Source organism: Cygnus atratus, chromosome 2 (genome assembly GCF_013377495.2).
Source record: "Cygnus atratus isolate AKBS03 ecotype Queensland, Australia chromosome 2, CAtr_DNAZoo_HiC_assembly, whole genome shotgun sequence".
NCBI lineage: Eukaryota > Metazoa > Chordata > Aves > Anseriformes > Anatidae > Cygnus > Cygnus atratus.
This window is the reverse complement of record NC_066363.1, coordinates 86,269,449-86,284,781: the sequence shown is the minus strand read 5'-3', so window position 1 is coordinate 86,284,781 and position 15,333 is coordinate 86,269,449. Positions and strand designations below refer to the sequence as shown.

General features: G+C 38.1%; 1 protein-coding gene across 1 annotated transcript in view; it reads right to left on the bottom strand.

Annotated features, from left to right (window-relative positions):
* Positions 1 to 15,333, bottom strand: part of ABCA13 (ATP binding cassette subfamily A member 13) — a 197,800-nt gene that overhangs the window by 177,268 nt on the left and 5,199 nt on the right. Inside the window, exons 2-6 of the mRNA XM_050708769.1 lie at positions 15,175 to 15,268; positions 12,831 to 12,954; positions 3,741 to 3,892; positions 2,813 to 2,841; positions 1,062 to 1,225 (exon numbers count right to left, since the gene is read on the bottom strand). Coding sequence (XP_050564726.1) covers positions 1,062 to 1,225; positions 2,813 to 2,841; positions 3,741 to 3,892; positions 12,831 to 12,954; positions 15,175 to 15,268 — 563 coding nt within the window. The remainder of the gene's footprint in view (positions 1 to 1,061; positions 1,226 to 2,812; positions 2,842 to 3,740; positions 3,893 to 12,830; positions 12,955 to 15,174; positions 15,269 to 15,333) is intronic.

The window sequence follows — 15,333 nt, the reverse complement described above, 5'->3', positions numbered from 1 at the left end:
CCTCTCCCATGGGACAGGGAAAATATAAAGAAGTCAAGAAGACTCAAGGACCAAAATAGAGACAGTTTAATAGTAAAGCTGCGTATGCAAGCAAAGCAAAACAAGGAAATAATTCCCTACTTCCCATCAGCAGGCAGATGTCCAGCCACTTCCTGGAAAGCAGGGCCTCAGCATGTTATTTGGGAAGACAAATGCCATAATCATAAAAATCCCCTGCTTCCTCCTCCTTTCCCTCAGCCTTTACTGCTGAGCATAGCATTATATGGTATGGAGTATATATCCCTTTGGTCTCTTTGCTCAGCTCTCCCAGCTGTGTGCCCTCTCAACTCATTGCCTGCACCCAGCCTATCTACTGGAAGGCAGAGAGGAAAAAAAGGAAAAAGTCTTGAGACTATGCCAGCACTGCTCAGCAATAGCCAAAACACTGGCGTGCTATCAGCGTTGTTCCAGTCACAAATGCAAAGTACAGCACCATATGGGCTACTACAAAGAAAACTAACTCCATCCCAGATGGATGTATTTGTATTCTGTGCTGTTGATACCTTATATCTTCTCTGAATCTAGCTGTCCTTCACCTGAGGCAGGAAACTTTCACATGCAGAATACAGTCCTCTGGTTTTTTTCTTAATGCTTCACCTCTTGCAATAGAAGCAAGAGACTTGAGAAACCAAATGGAGTCATTTTCCTCATACTGGGTGCTACATAGATATTAAGCTGATTAGAATCCAAGCTGTGATTTTCTTATATTCACATGTAAACAATCTTTTGAACAATCCCAAAGCACATGACAAAGTTTAAGGCCATTGCTAACATGAATCTCCTTCCCTGAAACTCTTAGGGAATCACTGCTGAGCTGGACAGAGATGAAATACAGTTATGAAGGGCTCAAAATAGGTGAAAACTCCTACCACATCACTATAAAAGCAGTATCTGGTCAACAGAAAAAAAATGCCACCTTCCTTGTCCTGATAAGGATGCTGATACTAAATATCCTGTGAAAAGAATGAGAATTTCATGTAAAATATTAAAGCAGAGCATTTTAAGCATTTAAGAGTACTTACTTTTTAATAACTTCCAGAAACTGTCCGACAGCAGCTAACCCATCCTCCATATAAAAGTTGTTCGATTCAAGGTGAGGGATTGAATGCAGAAGGTTCCAGAAGGAAGGTTGCTTGTACAGGTTTTCTACTCTAGAAATCATTTCCTCAGCTTCATTCAAATCCATCTGTATGTGAGGAAAACACATTTACACATGACATTCCCATTAGCAGAAAAAACTAGCAGGTGCCTGCTACTTCCCCAGCACTCTTTAATTTTAAACTATTTCAAACAATTTTTCAGGTTGGAAACGTACCCTCTAGCTCCAGTAATTCATCACATCATTTTGGTCGTACTTTGAACTTACAGCAGTTTTGTTTCACAGACTTTCTCTGCTCAGATGGAAAATGGAGCTAGCAGAAGAGTTAAACAATCTTTCTGCTCAGAATTGTAAGGAGATGCATTACACAATCCCAAAAAGCATGGTCACCTTTAAGACATCTAACACAAAGAGGTCTTTAGCCTGGTGATGAATTTCATAAGTCTAGGGAGTAAAGACCAGCATCCCACCAGGGACATGCCATCCTTGTCTCACAGCTCCTCCAGGGAGAGCTGGGGGATAGATGTCAAATACTGTTTGATGGAAATGGCTTTTGAAAGATGAACTGTTGGGTAAAAACACATCTTTTACAGGACTAAGCTATCAGGTGCCTATGCAAAACACAGGATATTTCATAGTTGCTCATTATGCAGCCCTTATTTATCTAGGTTAATGTTTCAGCAGGGCTCTTTTGGATAATACTAACATGAGCATGCCTTCTACAAAAAGCTTGCATATACAAGCTGTTAATAATGATAGGCTACTTTCGATTAAATACATTCTTAATACTGAAAAAGACTTTTTTCTGTTTTATATTGCAGTCTAGTAATTAAATTTCTTATTGATAAAGCTCCTTCCAATCAAGCAGTTCAAGAGCAATTGACAAATGTTACAATGAAAATGCCATCTCATTTCAAGTTATATAAACTGGAAATCTAGGTTTCATGAAGTTGCAAGTTGTAATCAATGAAGTATAAAGATTTTTTTTTTTTCAATATTTTTAAAGCAAAACTATTGTTCTGTGAAAGGTACAAACCTGACAGCAATGAAAATCCACTACCATGCCCATCCAGCCTCTCTTTTTCTGTTGAGACTGCAAGAGTGGAAGACTAAAAAGAGCCCAAACTCGTGTCACACACAATGCCAACTAAGTTCTGGAAGGAATTATGCAGCATCTTACAAATCTGCCTTCCTTCACTCCCAATTGAGTCTGCTTGCCATATTGACTGGATCATAAATCTGAATTCAAAGTAATGTCCAAGCAAGAGCCTCATCTTTCCAATCTCACTGTATTCCTTTTCTAAGGTGTTTGTTTCTTTTTCAATAATAAGCAAACATTAAGATAAAAGCTCCTTCTAAAATGTTTTGTAATATGATTTTATAGAAATACTCAAGGTCTGGCAGATAGTATTTTAAATTGGTCCTAATAAATAACTAGCCTTCAAGTAGCTGTAGATTTTGACTACAAACAACCTAGACTTGCTTAAATTGGTAATCAAGAAACCACTGAACGTTTATCAAGTATTCAAGATATCTTTTTTTTTGCTCAAAAGCATACCATTTTTTAAAAGGTAGTTTACTAAAACTTGACAGGATACAAAATTCTAACCATTACAATAAAGATGCTTCAAAATCCAGAACTGTAATTTAGAAATAAAATGTAAAAATACTTACAGTAAGAAAAGTGGTGCTGTTATGGAGCCCTGTAAAAATCAGATATTTTTCCTTTACACAGAGGCATTATTAACTTCAAAAAATTCCATATTATAAGAAATAGCAAGTAGTAAACAAAGTGCATTGCTACAGGACAAAACAGGTGTGGAACAAGTAATACACTAGAAAGACAGGGATCCACTGCATTTCTCTGCTTTCTGGTATTTTTACAATTATCACAGAAACAAAAGAAATTGCTTACCATTCAATTATCAGTAAGGCAAAATCATCACAATACCTTCCAGAAGAACGTATTAGCCCCCAGATCACCAGGCATGAAAACAACTGCTTTACCTCAATCTTTCTGCTCAAAAACTGAGCCAGAAAGGCAGGGTAGGCATAGGTCTGCTACAGCAAGAATGTGCAAGATGGATGGGAACAGAAAGAGGAAATCAGAACATGGTGTTTCCTGTCTCACTCTTTTAGTACAAGACTGATTTGTTCACCTGAAGGTCACTATGTATGAGCTGGTGATATTTTCTATCCCTATACTCTGTAGTACAACAGAAATACCAGGGGAGAAAGACTAGGTTATTTCCCAGACCAACAGATCTCTCTCAGTAAAGTCTAGCATACATTCAAAAGTAACTATCAGTATAAGCAACCATATATTCAGATTATTAATCCTGATCTTTAAAACCTTTCCCCATGCAGTACTTTGTTAACTATCAAGTCGTAAAACAAGAGCACAATTTTAGAAAACTGAGAATTATGACAGCCATGATAATAACAATCATAAAAGTGGTATTTTATTTTTTTTCAGATCACCTAAAATTTGAGATTGCCCATTTTATTTTTTAAGATAGATTTTTAAGATTTTTTTCTTTGTTGGATGGCTATCATTACCTGACAGATAAAGCAATTCATTATTATAAAGATAACTACTTACCTGAGAACTTTGAGTTTTCTTCCCATAGCTTTTCTAAAGCCACAGCTTTCTCTGTGGTCTCAGCAAATCCCTTTGCAAGTTCTTGTATCGCTTTCAAGAAGGCTAGATCAGGTCCTGCAAAGCTCTCTGGACCACCTTGGACACCTGAAGTGCTTTTGCATGGAAAAAGAAGGGGAGAGATGACGTCATTACAATCTAGTGTGTATTTGTTGTTGTTGTTTTTAAAACTATTATACATTTAACCACTTTTATTTTGATTAGTTCATTAGCATGCAAGTTGCACTACGGAGCCAAAACCACAGGAAAGGAGGCACTGAAAAATCCCTGAGCTGGAGCAGCTCACCTACAGAAAGAACCCAATTCTGGCAGCAAACAGAAACATCAAAAGAAGTCTTTAACATTTCTGAATTCACTCAAGTTTTCTCCCCGGGTGTATCATGAGTCCAGGTCATGCTCCTTTTATACTGTATGCTGAAGTTTGAGTTTTCATATCGCATCTAAGGCAATACATTGCAATTGTTATCCAGAAACACGGAAGTCAATGTTACCAGATGGAATGTGGATAAGCCCTCTCTCTGGGCCCTGACCAAGGCTGGCACCTCACCCTTTTAGTTAGGTTATTGTAATAACAGTTCTGCCACCTGAACAACTACAACAACAAAAAAGCAGCAATATGAACAGCTGTAAGTCAATTCCATGTGATGTGCTCCTCAAGGTACCATTCTACTCGAAAATCTATACAGTTTGTACTTGGAATATTATGATTTGTTCCTTTTGTTTGTTTGTTTTGTTTTCAAATACATGCAGCAACTTATAAAAATGCTGTTGTGTTATCAGTACTGGCTTTCCACTGATTTTAGCTCAGAGCTAAACCCATTGTACATATTGTTTCTCTCTCCAATACTACCATCTGGTGGCTACTCAGTAACACAACAGTTTTCTGATACTAACTTTAAGGTGAAATGAGAAGTCAAGGAATATTTTCTCTGTCTCCTTACAAGACAAAATTACTTAGAGTATCCCAAGGCACCATAAACAATGGAGCAATCATCTTTAACATGTTACCAGGCAGTTGAATTCTGTTTTATCTCATACAAATTATATTATATTTTAATATAATATAATTCAAATATATCATATAGTTCAAATTATATTAGGTTGAAGTCGTGTAGCAAAAATATCACCGTTTTTCATTAGAAGCACAATTAACTGTTGCATAAGCACCACTTAAAAAGTATAGTAAAGAGTTATCTTCCTTTCTTGTCAGACTTGTATGTGAATGTTAGTTTCCATCGCAATTCTTACCTATTGGTAAAGAAATATCTAATGAGATAGAAATTCACAAAGCACAAACTGGCACTGCTCTCCCATTCTACTCCCTAATTATGCTGAGTTATTTTATCCCATCTTATTGCTTCCATCGGATTCCTACAAACAGTACCATGATCTTCACTGAGCAGGACTTCAACATGAGGTGAGCAAGCACCTCAAAAGGAAAATATTTTGGTTAGAAAAAAAACTTTCTTCCAATTATTATCAACTTTCTAGATGCATTTTTTTCCAGTGACAAGTTATTTGACACATTATACAAACTTTCATTAGCAGTGGTATCTCAACTGATATAAGGCCACACAAACCCTAAGGACACTTTAGTTAACAGTGAAAGGAAAACACATGCAGAAAGAGGTCATGTCAGAGTCCTAAGCTTGACTTAGGTTGCATACAAGACCATGGAAACTGAAAGAATTCAGCATTGTGACTCAAGGGACAGCAGATGGACCCAAATACAAAAAGCTTTTTAAAACTCCAAATTACTTTGAAAAGATTGTACATAACCTACTGCCAAAGCATTAGGCTCTTGATTCTGCTAGAAGTAGGGAATTATTAAAGCATTATTGGACTAAAGCATTATTGGACTGAGACAGATGATTTGAGACCATCCACCAACACGTGACCTTCGTGCCCTTTAAGCTGAAAATAATTTGATTCTCTAACTGGTTATGGTTAAGAATTAATATTAAACACTATAAGAACTATTTAACATTAGCAATTGTTACCTATCTTTGTTGAGTCTATGTTACCAAAATGTTTTCATCCTAATTAGTTAAGTTAGATATTAAGTCACAAAAACAAAACCGTACATAATTGCATCAGATAGGTCTAAAAGTTCTGTTAAAACAGACACAGGATTATGGGCAGATGAAGCAGCACATTTCTTTTACACTCCCTCCTTGATCCTCATTTTTTTCTGACATCTACAGAGTTGTCTGCAATTTTAGGCTAACGGACGAGGAGATAAAAATAATCTTAGAACTTCCAATAAGTTCTTTATTGTTTCAGAGAAGCTTATTTTGATCCCAGCTTGGCCTACTGCCAGATAGATTTTAGAGAAGTCTTTCACCAACTTCAAACTTCCATGGATTAAAGACAGAACAATTTCTCGCCACATTTTTTTCCGTCTTTCCAGAAGAGATTTAAACATCGGGTTTCTGTTGTTCACAGGGTGGCTTTCAGAGTGATTAATAGCTGCACTTTAGCCATTGCTTTTGAAAACTACCACGTATTCCAGCATTACTAATACACCTACAGCCCGAAATTTCTGAGAGCTAGAAACATCGATGTTTGGAAAAGAAAAAGAACAGCAACAGCAGATACACTGAAAATGTGTGCCTTTTGAGTGTGAACAAGGGTCTGATGCTTGACCAGAGTAACAACATCAGTTAAAATAAATCCAGTCAGAACCTTAAAAAAAAAAAAACACTAGATTAGTTTCCACATGATTTTCTACATACATTTTATTTCCCAAATACTCACTGAACTTTAAATTGCCACCTAAATTCATGAAACGAGACAAATTACAATAATCATGAGTGATCAGAGAAGGAGAACATAAAGACAGTATCACAAATAACCTGTGGTGCTTGATGCAGCCTTGCTACCTATGTACAAACCTTCCTATTTCAGAGGCACTGCATATAACAACGTTCCCGGGGAAAAGGTCACCTTTACTCACACAGGAGCACACAGCTAGGCTTATGGTGCTGATGACCTCTTGCCAACACCTGGTTGGACTGATGATGGTGATGAGGGAATTAATAGTACCCTCTCCTCCAACCCCATTGCTATGTTGCACCTTAGATCCGCAAAGCTTGAGTTGATAAAGAGCAGGGGAACAACCAAAAAGCAACCTTGGCTTCTTATTTTATATGCTACAGACACCTTTTTAATACATAGCAGAAGCACATCTGATAGAACAGGCTGACCAGTGTGAACATTAATCAATTCTGTTATCGAAATCTCTCACAAGTAATCCCAGCCCAGAAACCATTTGGCCTCACGTCGCATGAGCAGAGCAGCAAGCAGTTCTCAGAGCAGGTAGGTAGCAAACGTAGTAGATAAGCAGAGTCTGTTTAGCAACCACTTTTCAATCAGAGCAAGGAAAAATGTTGTCTGGTCTACATCTCAGAGCTTCAAAACTTGTTTGCTTGGTAGGGCAGCAAGTTCAGTGGGGCTGGCCCCTGAATGCATAATAAGGCCCAGCTACAACAGAAGATAAGGCAGCAAATGCAACCAGAAATACCCACAAACACCCCTCTCCCAAACACAAGCCTCTCAGCAGCACAAGAGCAGCAGTTCAGGCAAACTGTTTCTGAGCTATTAGCTTTACAGGCATTCCCAGAGGAATTATGTCAGTCAGCTACCACTTGTGCCCCTCTTGTCCTCGTTGCCACAGCCATTTCTCTGGCTGCTCTTGGAGTTGAGCTCAACCTCCTTGGGAAGGGGAAATGGCAACAGGAATGATCTTAGTTTTCAGGTTCAATTTTATGAAACATGTCACAGAGGTTCTATATATTAAACATCTGTGCTAAGTTTTAAATTATTTTCTTTTTAATATGGTATTAGGGGGATCATATTTATCTGCTAATAGCAATGCTATGAGACACTCCTAGTTTCTTCATTCAGCACAAGTTAGACAAAGTTGCAGAAAGATGTCACTGTCTTGCCAAAAAAATATGAAACTAGAGTCCTCAATCAGCTGCAGGAACAGTCAAGACAAGCAATTTTCAGTTTGCCAGTCAGAATACTTGGCTGTTGTACTGCTACTTTCCCAAAGAAACTTGTGCTTTCTGGGGCAGAAGACAGATATTGACTACCTTTACACACACAGGAGTAAGCTAACAGCAGCAGCTGCTAGGAACAATGAAGAGAAAAACCAAGGGACAGCAAAAAGGAGGAAACCAGCAATTTGTAGAAGACATGAATAATTAGAACCAGGGTGTTAGAAGAAGGTAGCTATATCATTTCATCATCATCCATAGTAACTCTTTCCCTTGTGACTTTCCAGAAATGTTTGTACGAGGACAAAAATCAAACTAAAGACTTACATTTATATTAGTTTGGCCCATGACAAAACATTGCAAAAGAGTCAAAAGCCTCTGCATCTCTTTGACCATGTAAAAGCAACTGGCATTCCCTAAAGCCATGAAAAAGAAACACCACTTCAGTCCAAATCACCCAGTTACTTAGAATGACAATAAGAATGCTCATAAGAGCAATTCTTCATTCATCTGGGATCTGAGCTGTAACGTGCAATACCATTTAGACCTGTGATTTTCAGAAGCCTCCTCAGCAAACTCGTCTCAAACTGGCCCCTGCCACCACGCTAAAAATCTCCCTAAAACAGCAAAGCCCGAGCTGTGTTGGTTCCCATTCTGCATGATCTCAGGATGGCCTGGAGGCAAGACATGATCATCAACATCAGTACACATGCTGGACAACAGCTTACTGCATCTGCCATGGAAAGGTAGGATCTTTACCCTCCATGTTGTACCTTCCAAAATGCAATACACTTTTCCATATATATATATATATATGTAAAGAAACAAAAAAAGTGTTGTTCTTAATTGGTTATGGAATGAATAGAAACTCCAGGCATGGAGTCCTTTGCGTCGTATTTTCTCCCCCTTTCCGTTTGAGGAGGGGGAGTGAGAGAGCGGCTGTGGTGGAACTTGGCTGCCCACCTGAGTAAAACCACCACACCCATGCAATCTTCCTGGTTTTCTCTTGTGTGTTGTCCAGAGAAAGTCTGTAATGCAGCACAAGCAAAATGTGGTCTCAGCACATGATGCTGCATGGTGATGGATCATTTTCCACAGCGATATCAGGACTAAGGCTACCTCTGGGCCTTAGTAGGTTTAGTTTCAAATTTGTGAAAGTTTAGCAAACACCTGTTTTGGAGGTAAACAGGTCTTAATATTGATACTCTTAACTACAGCTGTTTAAACACCACATGAAGTTAAGTAAAGAAAAATAAAACAATGTGCTTAGAAATAAGATTTTTGCATCTTTTGGAACATTCTGGAAAGAGCAGAGGAGACAGATGCTATCGGAGTTCCTACACATACTCAGCAATGAAGAGGTCTGAGATACTGCTACATTTAACAGGCTGGAGAATTGCATCAAATTGCTGAAAGCCAGCAGCTTTTGCAGTGACTGAAGACAGCAAAACCTCAGAGCTGTTGAAAAATGGATGCTTTCTCAGGCATCAGAGGAAGGGTCTCATGGATTAACCTGTCAGGCAGCTCAGCACCACACAGCCACTCACTCCCCCTCCCCAGCTGGGGTGGGGGAGAGAACTGGAAAGGTAAAATTGTGTGAGCTCCTGGGTTGAGATAAGGACAGTTCACTGAGTAAAGCAAAAGCTTCATGCACAGGCAAAGCAAACCAAGGAATCTGGTCACTACTTCCCATCCGCAGGCAGGTGTTCAGCCACGTCCAGGACAGCAGGGCTCATCGCGTGTAATGGTTCCTTGGGCAGACAAATGCCATCACTCTGAATGCCCCCCCTTCCTCCTCCTTTCCCCCAGCTGTTATTGCTGAGCATGACAGCACATGGTTTGGGCCAGTTGTCCTGGCTGTGTCCCCTCCCAGCTCCTGGGGCACCCCTAGCCTCCTCGCTGGCAGGGCAGCACCAGGAGGTGGAAAGGCCTTGGCTCTGTGTGAGCACTGCTCTGTGACAACTAAACCATCAGCATGTTACCACCCCTATTTTCATCAAGAATCCAAAACACAGCATCATATGAGCTTCTTTGCAAAGTTAGCTCAGTCCCAGCCAAAACCATGACAAGGGGGTAGATTTTGCAGCAAATCAAAGTTACAGAGTTGATCATAGCCTTCACCTGGCTCATCTCACCAACAGTCTGTTGATGGAGCCTATTGGCCTGGACAGTTATTTGGGTGGTTTATGATTTTCATAGTGGAGGTTCCAGCAGAAGTCAGAGGATTACTTTTTTTTTTTAAGAAAAAAAATAAAATTAAAAAAAAAAAAGTAACTATATTTCAATGTGGTATGCACTGTGAAAATAAATGGGTCAAGTGTCCATGCAGGCTATACAGAGTCTTTGATTTACCCTTGATAAGCACAACATTGTTGATGCAAAGTGTCCCTGAAAATGTCTGTAAAGAACCTGCTATGGCTTGACATAAATCCTCGAAGGGAAGATATTTGATACTGCTGTTCCTACACTACCCCTTCTGTCCATTCAACACAGGGACAGCATAGGATTCAGTTATGTTTGGCTGATCAAGTTGACAATCTGCATTCCTAAGGCTGTTGGCAGCCAGCATAAGCCAGAGCAGCCCTTAGGTTGATTTAATTTATGCTGATGGACCTGCTGGAATAGACTGACCTCGGGATGAACTTCATGTTACCTTTTTACCCTTTTCCTGACATGCTACTTCACGTAGCCTACTGAGTGTATAAATATACATACATGGATGCATTTTATTTTTCAATTGAAAAAAATGAAAGCAGATAATTTTCCTCATCCCTAAGTAGGTCTAAGACTGCCTCAAGGAAATTTCTTCCTGCTTTTCTTTTGAGATGAAATATAATTTGGGCAGTTCAGTAAAAGCAGCGTAAGTGATCATGCACAGCAGTAAATAAAATTCATAGCTTCTAGAGGTTTAACACACTTAAACAGCAACTGGGGTGGTGATGTAAATAAAAAGTATCCTTTTAGGAAATATTTTTTTTGAAAGGCCAAGAGCTATTTGTAACCCTATAACCCAGTAAGATGATATTGCCTCTGCAGGTAACAGGCAACACACTTTGTAGTGAGTTTGCAAGGCCACAGCACAGAGGCTTGTCACTTTTATTTTGTCTGAATCTGAAGTGTGCCTGTGGTTTTGTTTTTTCTGGCCATGTGGCTACAGCTATTTATTTTACTTTCACTTGTCAATGTATAATGCCACCATAGTTTTTAAACACAAAGGAGTAACATGTGACTATTTAATACATAAGATAATTATGACAAATATAGGAAAGCAGCACAGAAGAACACAGACCCTCTATGACAGTAGAGGCCTTGAGAAGTGTGGATTCAGGATGCACTATACTGTAGTAAGGTATGCGATGATAAGAGATTGGGCACAAGCTAGCCCTGGGGAGCCCACGGCTATACACAACTTACTGGTGCTCAGTTAAAAATGTAGAACCATAGCTGTACAAAGCCAATTTCGTGACTAACAAGAAAAAAGAATGAGTATCTAACATGTAAGAGGTACCCTATATATTTGGATGTACCATATAAATTCAGAAGTAACATGGATCTGCAAAACAGTGATGAATGAGCAAGGTACAAAAGCATGTTAGTAAACATAAAAGTGACTTCAATTGCACTCTGGCATGAGAAAGAAGCCATCAACAACACATTTCTCCAGATAAAATGCTCCAAACCATGACCTGCAATAACAATCCCACTGCCACCAGATTGAAGCCATTGACTTTATGAGCCAGAGCAGCAGTGGAAGGGCAAGCACAACCCCTGAGGAAGGGGGTAGAAACTAAGTGGTTGTGTAACAATCTTAACTACACAGTTATCATTAGAATTTATTTTTTTAAAGAGATACTGTTACAATAACAGATATTACCGCATAGAAATGTTTTGTGCAATAATAGATCTGTTCTAATAATGATTCCAGCTTAAATTGTTATGACTTCAATTCTACTAATAAATTACTGCTTTACAGAGACAGTGTTTGTGCATAAACAAGATTTATTTTGCATGGTCTTATGCTCAATCAATACCTCTCTAGATATAAAAATAACTAGACCAGGCTAATCAAAACAAGTATTATGGCCAATTATTGTGATACTGAAGCTTTCCAACTTGCTGCAAGCTGAATTTATTGCTGTCTATAAAACTAATGTTATCTACAAACTTCTACAATAATAAACCATAAAAACATGATGCACATAGTCCCTTAGCTGACTCGAACCTGTAAGATTTTTTGGTAGATATTCTCAGGTTTTCTGAGAATAAGTATACATATATACACAAATATTCTGTTTATCTTACCTTAATTTGACTTTATTATTATATATTTTGAAAGGTTGCTTATGACTACATTCTTCAGTCACATATGGTGTCAGTTTGTATAAATGTCTTTGCATCTCAGTTTTTTCAACACTTTGTAGTAGATGGATGTACTACATTTCTTAAAGAAAGCTCAGTCAAATTCACTTTTTTCTCTTTCTGCATTCTGGGATCCTGTGATAAGGCTCTCTTACAGTCTTCTTTTTCACATTCTTTTAATAAAAAGAGCTTCTGCTACTCCTTTTGGCTCTTTGTGTGTCTTACTTGAGAGCTATCCCTGTTTTGCTTTTCTATGTTTACACCTCCCATCATGTATGCTCCCAAAGTATAAATCCACATATGATATACTTTCTGTTGGTCAGTCTCACCTTTGCATAACAATCGCCTTTCCAATGAAGGATAAAAGTATGGTCTTGGGTGGCAGCACTGAAGGGTAAGAATATCACAAGGTTTCCCCCAGCTTTCTCCAAAATAGCTTTTACTGTCTAATAACAGCAAGAAATTCCCATGAAAAGCAAAGAAATTAGGAATAGGCATGACTAAAGCCCCATGTCTCTTCCATTCATAACAAGACTAAAAGAAACTTTTAGTATGTGGTAACAAAGCTCCTATTCTTCCTCTCTACCAAAAATAAATAAATAAATAAAACCATTTGCTGTAGAGAAAGATGCACTGTGACACTTAAAGCATTGTATAAATGAGTACATCTTACCGTAAGCGGTTGTTTTTCTGTGTTGTGTAACTGGTATTCCTACATCTTGAGCCAACATTACAGAAAAGAGTTCTCATGAAAGGATAAAGGCCCCGACTTGGCAAATCTCGAGCTTCTAAATAACCTAAAACCAAGCAGTGGCAGAATTAAAACCCATGATACTGCAGTTACAAAGCCTGTACCATAACATTGTGCTCTCTTCTTCTAGGAAGTTGCTTTGTCACCTGTGAACAATAAAGTTGTACCAGTGGCAGGTGTTCCATTAAGCACAATTAATTCGCCACAGAAAACTGATAACTCCAATGCCAGACTATGACAACCAGACATTAGGAAGCAGTTTCCGGAAAGCTCGTTTTCTTGGTATTAATGCCATTGCAACATATGCTTGCTAGACTGTCAGTCCAAAATGAGTTGTGACCTAAATCATAATACAGAGTTTTTCATGAAATAGTGTTTCCTCTTTTCCCCCAGGCTTTCATGAAATGACGGAAATGGTACTGTGATGTCTGAATTTACATCCATCAAGACTGTCTAAAATGCAGCTTTTTCATGTTCTCTGAGAATTTAAACCTCAAAATATAACACAGCTTCGTTTATTTTGCAACACAGAGAACAGCTATAGGGTTCCTATTTAACTTTATTTCTCTAAAACATCTAAAATTAAGAAATGGCTGAAACATCATTCCACCTTCAGTAATATAACTTTTCTTTGGCAACCACCACATCAAAATTAATGGAAGAAAATGAGCAGGAGATAAGAAAGCTAGCATTTGGGCTACCACTCTTACTGAATATTCAGAATTGAAAGATGCAGAAACAAGGAATTCACTATATATACATAATTAAAAACCCTAGTTTTATTTAAATTCAGGCACTAATATTTTGGATATATACACCAGAAATTGTACTGTTAGTCAAACCATTCTTCATTCCTCAGTACTTTACCTGATGTTTAAAACCATGAATTTTGTGTTGGGAATGACCAGTGACACTGGCAGATGATTATTCTTACTTAGCACAATCCAGTTCACAATGTGAAAATTTCTTAGAGCACATACGCTGGATCCCTTTCTGCTGAAACAAAGCAGAGGATGTACTCTAAGAGCACCCCTAATGCACTCAGGCCCCTAGCATGCATTGCATACTTGGATCCAGACCACAGCTACTCTAAAGTAAACATATATAGCACACACTAGATTCTCTCCAGATGTTTCACTCTACATATCTATGATTGTTTTACCAGACTGATTACTAAGGAAGTTAAAGCCTGACATTTGCAAAACTTGTAATATCTTACATGGTTAATACTAATCTCTTACAGTACATTATCAAGTAACCAACTAAATACACATCCTGTTTGGCCCTATGAGAATGATGCATTATTGTATGCCCCTTACAAAAATTATGACAACAAAGTACACATTAGAAGCCACTATTGTAATTCACAGAAGTTATTTCATGTAGTAGAATGATGAATTAAACAGAATGAATAAACATTACACTGAAACAGAACATGTGCTATTTCTGTTTTGTAAACTTGCCAAGCTTTCTTCAAAGTACTAACTCTAAAGTCTCCTGCGTAGAATGTACAACTAAGTCACTTGTTAACTGAGAGGTCCAAGACTTACATGCTTGTTTTAAATACAGACTATCTTAAGTTCTTGAAGCTCTTGTGCAATAATATAGCCAATCATCTTTTGTTGTCTCTTCACTTACTGGGTTTAACTGCTACTGCACTTCTTTATTATTCTGGGAAGTCGCCCAATTTGGGAACCCAGCCTGCCATTCCCTGTAAAATTACTAATTAGCAGTACTGACATCTGTGAATAATAGAATGATAAGCTGAATAAAATAAAATACCCTAAGCTATTCTTTTCTGAATGAAGTTAACATTTAACAAGATAAAAGCTAAAAAGAACATGGAAGAATTAAAAGTGTTCATTCTAAGCCCCAGGAAGTGGGTAGGGTTAAGATTAATCTTGTCTAACATCTACTGCATAATTACCTCTCTCTGGGCCAGTCATCTAAACTGAACTTCTTATCAATAGAAAAAAGTAAGTACAACTAAAACCAGAGAAATTCAACTTATTCCAAAGATGTTGTCTAAACCTGTTCTGACAAATCATACCTTAAACTCTATATTTTTTTCAGCCATCTGAATATGGTTTGCTCAGAGCCACAGCTGGACAAAACTTAAACACATTCTAAGGCTCTTTCTACTGACTCCGCTACAATTAAGTCAACACCACTCCAGCACACCCCATTACAGTTTATCTTTAATATTTCCTAAGTACTTCTTCAAGCAGAGGCCAGCAAAAGAGAGTGTAAGTGAAACAAAACATACAGCTTTCCTTGTATTTTGGGGGCTCCTGAAAGCGGATTGCAGCCAGTACCAAGAAGAGCACACAAGGCCAGAGTATTTCAGTGAGAGACAGGACCTGAAAAGGGAAATGAAAACATCATCAGTGCTACAGAGAAAAACAAAAATGGATAAAAAATCAGT